This window comes from Gracilinanus agilis, chromosome 4, assembly GCF_016433145.1.
Source record: "Gracilinanus agilis isolate LMUSP501 chromosome 4, AgileGrace, whole genome shotgun sequence".
Lineage (NCBI taxonomy): Eukaryota > Metazoa > Chordata > Mammalia > Didelphimorphia > Didelphidae > Gracilinanus > Gracilinanus agilis.
In genome coordinates, this window is record NC_058133.1 from 34,520,167 (window position 1) to 34,531,708 (window position 11,542).

General features: G+C 51.0%; 1 protein-coding gene across 2 annotated transcripts; it reads right to left on the bottom strand.

The window, feature by feature from the left end:
* Nucleotides 1-989: 989 nt before the first annotated feature.
* On the bottom strand, nucleotides 990-4,488 carry ATP6V0B (ATPase H+ transporting V0 subunit b). Of its 2 annotated transcripts, none has more exons than XM_044672226.1 (8): nucleotides 4,324-4,488; nucleotides 2,713-2,786; nucleotides 2,443-2,526; nucleotides 2,180-2,257; nucleotides 1,875-1,944; nucleotides 1,712-1,763; nucleotides 1,429-1,619; nucleotides 990-1,299 (listed from the first exon to the last, which is right to left on the bottom strand). In XM_044672226.1, the coding sequence occupies exons 1-8, from the start codon at nucleotides 4,372-4,374 to the stop codon at nucleotides 1,273-1,275; spliced, it is 627 nt and encodes a 208-aa protein (XP_044528161.1). In that variant the 5' UTR covers nucleotides 4,375-4,488; the 3' UTR covers nucleotides 990-1,272. The 2 variants fall into 2 exon arrangements, with proteins under 2 accessions (XP_044528161.1, XP_044528160.1); XM_044672225.1 differs by having other exon boundaries at nucleotides 2,713-2,761; nucleotides 4,308-4,488.
* Nucleotides 4,489-11,542: the final 7,054 nt, after the last annotated feature.

Here is an 11,542-nt window from a genome sequence, read left to right on the forward strand (position 1 = left end):
CGGAGCCGGAGCCGCCGAGACCGAGCCTCGCAGGGGAAGCAGGGAGCGGTGTCGCGCGCCCCCGCGTCCGCGCCCCCGCGCGCGTTCCGCCCTGCCCCGCCCCGCCCGTCCGCGCGCCCCGGAGCTCCAAGCCGCAGGCGCAGAAGCGGCGGAGGGAGGAGCCTGGAGGCGGATGGGGCAGGGCTAGGCAAAAAAAAAAAAAAAAATTCAGGCTAGAATTATCTCCAGCACAGCCTCGGAGGCGGGGTTTACGAAACCCACAGGTTCCCCGTCCCTGGCCAATTAAAACCCCAGCAAGCAATTGGAGGGGGCGAGGCGTGGAAGAGGGGCGGGCACATCAACTAAAATCCATAGCAGTCAACCCCGGGGGGGCGGGGCCCGGGGAGAGGGGCGAGCCTATGTAAAATACACAGCAGGCGGCTTCTGGGGAGCGGAGCCCCACCAGGAGCAGCCTGAAGAGGCGGGGCCCCACCGAAGGGGCGGAGCCTCCTAGCCTTGGGCAGGATAGCTCGGCCCTCTGAATGTGGTGGGATTCTAGGAGGCAGACTGTAGCCCAAGAAGGCGCTTCGGGGAGTCAGAAGGGATCGGAGTAAAAGGGAGAGGTGACAAAGTAGTCCAGGCTGTGGGGGGCAAAGGGAGTTCCCAAAGAGCATGCCCAGGGGGTCCAAAGGGACCCAAGGGGACTGGGGGTTAGTTAGCTGGAGAGCAGACAGAACTAGGGCAGGAGACTGCCCAGGGGGCATTTGAGGTGAAGGCATGCCAGGGGACAGGGCAGTTAGAACACCTCCCACCAATACTGGATGACCAGCGTCTGGTCTGGCCAACTGCAGGTGTGTAGACACCCAGGATCCCTCCCAAAGCCAGCCCAGAAATTGGGAGTGTGAGCCTCTGCCCCTTCTCTAGGGGTGCTTGTGAGCCCCTCCAGAGGTGAAGCACAAATTGAGCCTGACACCTCCCCAATGTGAAAGGATCAACAGGAAAGCCATGGCTGGGGTGACCCAGGACAAAGACCTTTATTTCAAACACTGGTGAGGTAAGGGGTGGGGTAGAGGGCAGGGCAGGTGAGGAGAAGACATGCCTTCCCAGCCCACAGGCCAGGGCCTGCCCCCTCTGAGGGACTCCAGAAGGGGCAGATTGCAGTGAGGGCCAGAGGGACACAGTACGGACACCATCGGGGGGCGGCTCCCCTGGCTGGGGCATCCAGGCCCCCCAGGAAAACCAATAAATTAAGAGTAGGGCACAGCAGGGCAGGGCCCTCCCGCTGCTGCAGGTCTAGTCTCCCATTTTTACCCTAGAAGTCTGCAAAAAAGTAAAAAAAAACACAGGAGGCAGACAGACACAGGACACACAAAGAAACAAGAAAAGAAATGGGAGTGAGCAGGGGACCATCAGGCCCCCTGCCCTTCCCCCCAGCCCCTGGGTCCATACCTGAAGGATGGCCACGATGACCCCAAAGAGGCCAATGGCACTGCCAAAGATCTCCACAATGAGGATCTTGACGAAGAGGCTGGCATTCTGGGCATCGGCCAGGGCAGCTCCACTCCCCACAATGCCCACACACACACCACAGAAGAGATTGGACAGGCCCACCGTGAGGCCGGCACCAAACATGGAAAAGCCTATGAATAGGTGGAGGGGAGTGCTGAGGGAGGGTCCTCATCCAGGCCACCCTGACCCACCCCCAACACTGGAGCAACAGAGTTCTGCCTACCTGCATGGTAGTTACGGCTTCCAATGGCTTTGGGGGTGATGCCAGAGAAGGGCTGGAAGAGACACAGGGTGTACTAATCAATACAAATGCCTCCCTCACCTCTGGGTGACAGTTCACCCTGCCCCAACACCCTTTTTCCATTCCAGAACATCAGTCCCATTACCTCCGCCATGTTGCTGATGACAATGGCCATGATGATACCATAGATTGCCACAGCCTCGCAGAAGATGATGCTGTGGGATTCAGAAACACAGGTTGGGGGCTCAAGACAGCCCAGAGTTTGGTCCACCTTTCAAAGGTCCACCACCTCCAGGAAGCTGCCCCTGACACACTCAGCCCCCCTCCCAATCCCTTCCTTCTCCTTGCCAACTAGTCTTCCCAGGACACAGGGAACAGGCACAAAGCAGCAGGAGCCTGGCCAGAAACTAACCCAGAGTATAAATGCTTCCCTAGACCACCCCAACTCACCTTACCAAGTTCTTGGTTTTGATCCTGGGGGCCTTGACCCCTCCACCAAGGATGGAAGAGCCTGTAATGAAGATGCCCCTGGGGACAGGTGTGGGAAAGAGTGAGCCAAGGCCCACCCCCATGGAGTTCAGGCATCATCGAGTTACCCCATCCTCCTTCCTTCCCCTAGTTAGGTCTGAGTGAGCCCCAGCCCCATCCCCCAATATCTATCCCTCAAATGAGCCTTCTTCCATTCTCCCCAGCATACATGTATGCTCACTCACCAGGCTGCTCCAACCACAGAAAGGGAGATGGACAGTCCTATCCCTAGGTTGCACCACATATAAGGTGATGTCTCTGTGAGGAAGCTGGAAGGGAGAGAAAGGAAGCCTCAAGAAAACAGCTCCTGCTCTGTGTCTGGCCCACTAAGTAAAGCATCTCACCACCAGCCCCTGGCCACTTGGCAATCCCCCTAGCTCTGACCTTGGGTTGGGAGTAAGGCCTTTCCTTGGGACTTTGAAAGAGGGTGCTGGGGAGGGTGGGCCATGACTCACCTTCCCACATCGAAGCGGAAGGCCAAGCCGAATATTACATAGCAGACTCCTAGGAAGAAGGAAGAAAGCAGGGTCTGGGAGTTGCCCCTCCCCCTGCCCACATCTGCCAGCCTCAGAGCTGCTGGGCCTGCACAGGCCCTCACACTGAGGGGGAAGAAGAGTCCAAAGGGAAAGAAAGGAAGTAAGAGAGGGAATTTGACAGAATGAAATGAGAGAGACCATAGCCTCCTAGATATCCTCACAAAGTTCCTCACAAAGGCTTTTTCTAGGTCCTCTCTCCACTTTATAACCAGAGACCACATCCCAGGATCTTAGGGAGCCCCACAACATGGAAGGCTTCATCCTCTCTCATAAAGATGTGATCACAGGTTGCCCAGAGGTTGCCAGGGACCATGGCAGATGGAGACCATCATATCAGGGTCTCTGTTGAGCCTGCTTGGGGATCAATAGGGGTGGTGGGGTGAGTACAAACAGGTAGGTTTTTTAATGTTTAAATTCATTTTCTGAAACCCTTATTTTCTGTGCCAGTAACAACTTTAAGACAGAAGGGCAAGGGCTAGGCAGAGTTAAGTGACTGGCCCAGGGTCACATTGCTAGAAGTTGGTGGTTCTTTTAAAGAGAGTTCTAGACCACTTAGGCTGTCCTCCCCAGGTGATCCTACTGCTCCCAAATACCAAGAAGTGTAAGTGGCCCTTACAGCCTACATGCCTCTCTATTCACTCTCTTTACCACCTATCTCTTCAGAGATAGGTGTGAGATAAAAGCTGACAGCTGGTGTGGGCTGGCTGTGAAGGGACCACAACCTAGCTTTGGAAAGGTGAGAAGAGTGGCTGGGGTTCTAGTTCTGTCTAGTCTAGTTCTAGTCTGACCTCCCCGGAGGCCTCTGTTTACCCAACACACTGGAAGGGCAGAATGGGCCCCTAGGTGGCTCAGAGCAGATCTGACCAGCCCAGGCCTGAGGACTAGGACAATAAAGGGGAAGTAGTGTCGAGGGCCTGGCCTCTGGGACCCCGGGGAGGCCCGGCAGCCCTTTGCCTTATACCCCAGAGTAGGCCTAGGAAGCAAGCTCCTGAGAAACGTGGCAGGGTGGGAGGGGGTGCATGGTCACAGATGATGGGTGGATGGGAGAGGGGAAAAAGGCAGGGGGTCGAGGTCACGATTTCGTGCAAGGGTACACGGCCATGATCTCGAGAGGGGCCCAGAGTGCTGACACGCTGGGGGAGGGGGGGAGGCGGCGCGGACACGTACACGATCACGCAGGGGAAGGGTCTATCACGGGCTTGATCTCAATCAGTAGGAGGCCCACCGGCGCGGACACGCTGGGGGAAAGGGCGTACGGTCGCTGGCACGGACAACGATACGGAAGGAGCCGTGAGAACCTACGCGGGGAAGGGGTGGGTCGCGGGCACGGACAAGATCACGCAGGGGAAGGGCCTCCCACGGGCACGATCTCAATCGGGAAGGGTCCCGCGGGGACGGACACGCGTACGGAATGGTCACGGGAGCCGTAGTCACGCGCAGGATTCACTACACGGTCCGGGGAGCGGTCTCAGGGGGCTGGCGCCCCCCGCCCATGGCCCAGGCCCTGCTCTCACCTACAATGACCATGACACTCCAGAAGGCCAAGAACAGGCAGGAGTAAAGCAACGTGAGTCCCTTCATGGCGGCGACGGCGCTGGGGTCCGAGGCAAGAGCCGCAGCCAGGGGTCGGGGGTCGGGGTTGGCGGCCGGGACCGAGCGCACAGAGCTCTACCGCCTCCGCCCGCCAGTCCCTGCGCCCGGTCACCTGACGTCACTGCCTCTACCATGTGACCGCAGGCCCCACCCCGCGTCCACGTGACCTGTGGTGCCTCCGGTACCGCGTTGGCTTCTGGGAGTTGTAGGCAATCCGAGGATTCGGTGGCTCCTGCCGGGGGATCAAGGAGACAAATGGTTGGTGGAAAGCTGGACCTGACACGCCACCCTTCGCACTCCACAGCGCAACACTTCGAGGCCTGTCTGGGCAAGGGCGGGTCAGGCAGAGGGGTGGGGGGCACCTAGGTGACTCAGTTCATGGAGACCTAGGTCTGTAGACGGAAATCCAGGGTTCACATTTTTACCTCAGACATTTCCTAGCTGGGTGACCCTGGGCAAGTCACTTAACTCCCATTGCCTCGCCCTTAACTGCTCTTCTGCTTTGGAGACTATACACAGTATTTACCCTAAGACAGAAGATAAGAGTTTTACAAGTATTTTTTTTTAATGCGAAGGATGGAAATCTCGTCATACTTCCCTATGGATTTGGCCCTCATTTGCAAAGACATATAGAATATCTACTAAATGAATACAAGATATTTGGGGGAAAGAGAGCTCTAAGATTGAGAGAGGAGAACTAGAAAAAATTTCATGCCAAAGAAGTGGGGGAATACTTGAGCTGAATCAAGAAGGAGAAGAGGGGTTCCAAGAAGTGGAGGAGCACACCAGGCGTGGGGGACAGCTGGTGCCAAAGTACAAAAATGAGAAACGGAGGGTCTTGGATGTGGAACAGCAAGTTAACCAGTCTGGCTGGAAGGCAGAGCTGGAGGAGCGTCAAGTGGAAGAAAGGCCAGGTTGAGAAAAACCAGCTGTGTGACCCTGGGCAAGTCACTTAACTCCCTTTGCCTAGCCCTTATCACTCTTCTGCCTTAGAACTGATACTAGTATTGACTCTAGGACAGAAGGTAAGTTTTTTTAATCCCTTTTATCATGTCTTATAGCACAATAGTATTACATCACATTTAAAACTATAACTTGTTCAGCCATTCCCCAATTGATGGGCACACCCTCAATTTCCAGTTCTTTCCCACCTCAACAAGAGCTAGGTAGATTTTCGTACATCTTTAATTGGTTTTTGTTACTTCTGCCTAATCCTTTTTGATCTATCCTCCCTCTAGTTCCCTTCTCTCCTTTCCTTCCCAATTCCCTGTTGAGGGAAATGTATTTCTGTACCAGTGTATGTGTGTGTATCCTTTCCTTCTTGTTTATATAGACCTCTACTGGCACACCATGATTATGTGACATAATTTTCCCTAACTGGAATTCTTTTTTCCTCCCCTCATTTCATTCCCTTTCTTCTCCAAGTGTTTTCATTTCTCTTCTCTTCCCTTCCCTTTCTTTAAGGTCATTAAGACGTAACAGAGCCACAACCAGGCCTTCGGTCTAATAAGACTCTTTCTCTGTCCCCTGATGATCTCAGGGTTCAGAGGGGCCACGTGTATCTTCTCATATTCCAATAGTAGGAGTTGCATTCTTTTCTATTTTTCAGTCTCTTGCATTTGTTCTACTATTTCTTGCTGTCTTCTGAAGCCACTGGTTTCTATTTGGTCTATATTAGATTTCAGAGACTCTCTTCCTTGGTTAAGCTTTGCAACTTTTTGTCTAAACTATTGATTCTCTCTCCACTTTCCTTCTTGAAAAAGTATTTGCTTCACTTGTCCCTGCAGAATACTCCTTTGGTATGTTTCCCTGGATGGGCACTGATAAACTGCTTGGTGAAATAGGAGTACTTTGTTGTGTAGATGGAATTTTGTTCTAATCACACAGATTCTTCCGGGAATGAGAGGTTAACAAAGTAAACACTAATAGGAACTTAATCAAAGTAAATTATTTCTCTCTGTTAGTGTTACTTTGTCATAATGTAATTACTCAAAATGTAACCCATATATAAATCAAAGTAATTAATACCATTTTTTAAATTGCTTGCTTCATTCCTTCTATGTATGTGTGTATGTATGTGATCCTTGTGGGAAATACTTTTTTTTTCCCTTTGAGTTTCTTTCAGTTCTTAAAAGATTACTTGCTCCTTCTTTGGGGAGAGGAGGGTAAGCTCTGGATCCACAATAAATTGTTTTATATCAGTCAGTGTTTTCTTTGATTTACCTATCTCTTCAGCTTCTGTTCCTAAATCATAAGCTTTGTGACAAGACCAGGATCTATTCTGTTGTGCTTTAGGGTGGAGTGATTGGCCCTACTTGGCCTCCCCCAAGGGTCCTCTAGACTCTCCCGTTGACCACCAACTCCTAAGGTTAGGGCCCCTTGGATCTTTGAGGTCCAGAGTGCCAGCTTTTTAGGTTCCTCTCAGATGTCTTGGGGCAAAATGCTAAGGACCTGGACTGGGGCTTTCCCAGTCCAAGCCCAGCAGCACTATGATAGATGGCATTGAACTGGTCTGCATAACCACTCCCCAGGGCTTCCACGTCCCTTACCATGCTTTCTGACCTCCCTGGGGCTTACCAAGTAAGAGAATTCTGGAGGACACCCATGGTCAGGGGGCACAATGTGGATAATGGTTCTGCAAAGCAGCACAAAAGAAGGGGAAGGGGGCAGCTGGGTAGCTCAGTGGATTGAGAGCCAGGCCTAGAGGCAGGAGGTCCTAGGTTCAAATCTGGCCTCAGACACTTCCCAGATGTGTGACCCTGGGCAAGTCACTTGACCCCCATTGTCTACCCTTACCACTCTTCTGCCTTGGAACCAATACCAAGTATTGACTCCAAGATGGAAGGTAAGGGTTTAAAAAAAAAGAAGGGATAATCACACAGGAAGAAATAAAGCACAATCTATCTCTTAGAAATGTGTAGCCTGTGGAGCTACTACAAGTAGGTTTCCCTTCTAGGGGTTTCAGAACCACAGGGTGACTCTTTGAGCCTAGTAATGTTCACTTATTAGCCCAAAAGAATGAAGAAGGAATCTTGCACTAGAAAGTACAGGACAAAAAATGGAAGTTAATCTTCCAAATATGTAGGGAGGTTGTGAAAGAATAACTAGCTAAAGGGCAGATGGGTAGCATAAGTGAATAGAGTGCCAGGCCTGGAATTGGGAGAACCTGTGTTTGAATCTGACCTTAGACCCTTCCCAGCTGTATAACCCTGGGCAAGTCACTTAACCCTGATTGCCTATCCCTTATCACTCTTCAGTCTTAGAATTCATACTAAGAAGATAAGGGTTTGGGGGTTTTGTTTTTAATTTCTTTGAAACCCATACCTTCTAAGTTTCAATTCTAAGCCAGAGGAATGGCAAGGCCTAGGAAGTTGGGATTAAGTGACTTGCCCAGGGTCACACAGCTAGAATGTCAGGTTTAAAAAGAAACCACAAAAAAGATTACCTAACACTATCCGCATCCAGAGAAAGAACTGTGGGAGTAGAAACACAGAGGAAAAACAACTGCTTGATCACATGATTTGATAGGGATATGATCAGGGATATAGGACTCTTAATCGATCACCCTAGCACAAATATTAATAATATGGAAATAGGTCTTGATCAATGACACATGTAAAACCCAGTGGAATTGCACATTGGCTACAGGAGGGGGGTGGAAGAGGAGGAGGGAAAGAGCATGAATCATGTATCCATGGAAAAAAATTCTCTTAATTAATCAATTAAATAAAATTTAAAAAAAGAAATGGAAGAAATCTTTCTTTGGATGAGCAAAAAAGAAAAAAAAAAAGATTACCTAGTTAAAGGAGTTCAGGTCACCAGACCCAGATGGAGCACATCTGGCAAGACTCAGAAAACTGTCTGGTGGGAGTGCTGAGCCATCAGAGTGAGGCATCATAGAGGAGAGCTAGCACAAGTCTGGAGAGGGGCCAGAGTGGTCCTTGCAAAGGTCCCTTCATGCAGCCGTGGCTGTATGAAGAAAGGAGCATCTGGAAAAGGGCTCCAGGAGCAAAGAAACAGCCTGAGCTTCTCTGAGTTCAATAAACAAAAGAAAGCCACAGGCTTGCCCACAAGTCCAGGGCGGGTGATCTGGAAGTTACTCCATCTGCAGGAAGTCTTCCTCTGCTGCTCAGTCTCCCACCCAGTTCCTCCAGGGGAAACTCCATTTCCCCTTCTGGGTTATCCCTCAATGAGCCCTTGACCCAAAATCATGCTAAACGAGCTTTTCTTGTATTTAGAGAGAGAGTGAGTGCCGGTGTAGGTGTAGACAGTATAATGTGACATCCATGGAGTAATAGCACCTGTGAGTAACCTTGTTTGTCCTTTGTTTTCAGAGAACCAAAAACACCACAGTGTTGGGGATGTCTTGCTTGAGAATTGGATTTAAGTGAGGCAGAAATGCAGAGCCAGACTCAGAGAAATAAAGCCCCCAAGTGCCAGGGGCACCAAGAGCTTCCCCTTCTCCCCCCATACTCCATACACCTGGAATGAAAGGGCCAGGCAGGGGCTGGGACTTGCCCAGGCAGAGGGAGAAGTTGGCCTGGAGCTGGAGTGTATGAAGAGCTTCTTCCCAAGCTGCTCTCCTGTCTCTGGCCCTTCCAGCCCCATCTGGCTGTACCTTCTTCTTGCCCCCACCCCCAGTGGCTGAATATTGTCAGGCACCCCCCTCCCATCACCATCCCCAGCTGTGACCTTGATGCTGTTGCCCCTACTTCCCTTTCTCCAGTCTCAGCTAGTGGGAGGAGGAAGCCAGCCTCCAGGGCAGGGCCTCCCAGAGCAGTCCCTTCCCACCGCAAGAAGCTTCCTCATTTCTCTGTGGAAGTCATCATTCCAGGGCAGAGGAGCCCGGCCGACCTGCAGCTTTCTAGGCAGCCCCTCCACCCCTCCTGGCTTTGGGCCTCCCATGTGGCTTGTCTGGGTTTGTGCAATGGCAGACAACGCATCTCACATTGTTCTGGGAAAAGATGTCCCCAGACAAGAATCCAGTGAGGTGGCCTGGTTAAATGGACTGCCATGTATAGTTAATAAGTCACCACCCCCTTAGAAGGTCCCCAGAGACATTTCCCAGGGATCTGCACTTGGCTCTGGGCTGTCTGATATTATTAAGGATTTTTAAGAAAGGCATAGAGGGTTGATGCTGTCATCAGCTTTGCAGGTGACCCCCCAAGCTGGGAGGGATGGGGCTCCCACACCGGGTGGTAATCTGGGCCCCAAAAGGATCGTGATGGCTGATTCTAAGAAGGGCAAGTGGCAAGTCTTGCACTTGAGGACCAAAAATCTAAGATGGGAGCTGCACAGACAGATTGAAGATGTGCTGCAAAAGATCTGGGGGGTTTAGTGGGCCACAAGATCAATGAGTCAGCCTTGGAATGAGGTAAGTGGCCATAAAAGCTAATATGGTTTGGGTTGACCTAAAAGAGACAGCCTCCTGCCCTAGTCTGACTTCATCTGGAGGATCGTGCTGAGGTCTGGTCACCACCATTTTAGAGGGATCTGGATCAGCTGGGGAGGGTCTATGTCACAGACTGAAAGCACCAGAGATGTTTGTCTTGGACACCATAAGACTCACTTGGGACAAAATCGCTTCCGTGGTGTTGTTGAAGGTCAGCCATGAGGAGAAGGGTTGGGCTTGCCCGGTGGGGCCCCTGAGACCAAAGATAGGGGGAGAGGCAGACTGAGGACTGCTCTTGAGAAAAACTTGTTACCAAGCAGAGCACTGTGGTAGAGCAAAGGCCTGGAAACTGAAGGGATGCCCATCAGTGGCGGAATGGCGGAACAAGTTGGTGCTGTAAGGAACGCTAAACAAGAATAGCACAGAACCACCTGATGCAGAGTGAAGAGAGCAGAACCACTTGTTCATTATTGTCTGATGATCTTGTTCGAGACTCCGTTCTTTTCAGGAATCCAGTGATCCAAGACAGTCCCAAGCAAATACCGTCTGCCTCCAGAGGAAGATCTGAGGGAGTCTGAATGCAGACCGAAACAGGCTAGATTTCACTTTTTTCATTTTTTTGGCTTGAATTCTTTCCAACAAAATGACTAATATGGAGAAATGCTTTTACATGATTGCACACATAAAATCTATATCAGACTGTTTACCATCTCAGGAAGGGGGAAGAGGAGGGAGGGAAAAGAATTTGAAACTCAAAAAATTTTTAGAGTGCAACTAGGTGAACATTTCCTAGCCGTGTGACCCTGGGCAAGTCAATTAACCACAATTGCCTAGCTCTTACTGCTTTTCTGCCTTGGAAGTAATATTTAGTATTGATTCTATGCTTCTATACTATTCAGTACTTAGTATTGATTCTGAGACCGAAGCTAAGGGTTTAAAATTAAAAAAAGAATTAAAATTGTTTTTACATGTAATTGAGGAGAGGGAATAAAATATTATATAAATATACATGTATTTAGGCACACACACACACAAAGAGAGAACTGCCTGCTATCCCAAAATGAGAGGAGAGAGTCCATGCCAAGGGAGATAGCAAGTTGTATTTGGGGAATAGCAAAGAGGACAATTGGCTGAGATGTAGAACTTTCACCACAGAGTAGAGCCTGGAAAGACACTCTGCAAGCCAGACTGAGGCAGGCTTGAGGTGCTTGAGGACTATGTTTAGCAAGAGATGACAAGTGCCAGGGAGCTACTGAGGTTTAATGAGCACCAGTGAGACCATCACACTCCAACTTTAGGAATATCACTCTGGCAGTTGAGTCAGAAGGAAGAACTGGAGAGGGGGAAGGGCTGGCTTTGGGGTCCCCAATGAGGCTGTGGCTGTGGTCCAGGTGAGGGGTTAGAAGTGGAGGCTGGCAGCTGGGTGACAGGAAAGAATCTTGGATGAGGGGGCTGTGGAGAAACAGCAAGATTTGGCAGCTGATCTTTTTGGACCCGGGTGGGGAGTGGGGAGGCGGGGGAATCTGGGATGAACCTGGGATTTTGAGATTGGAAGGAGGGAACGCTTTGGACAGAAACAGGGAAGTTGGGGGATGGGGAGAGAATGGATCTTGCTTGAGGCAGGTGGAGGTGTGGGAGATGTCCACTAAGGAGCCAATGAACTAAGGACTGCCACTCTGGAGGGAGCTGTGGCTGCCCCGAGGTTTTACGGGGACAAAGAGGCCAGCCCAGGCTAACTCCTTTCCCGGGGGGGGGGGGGGGGGG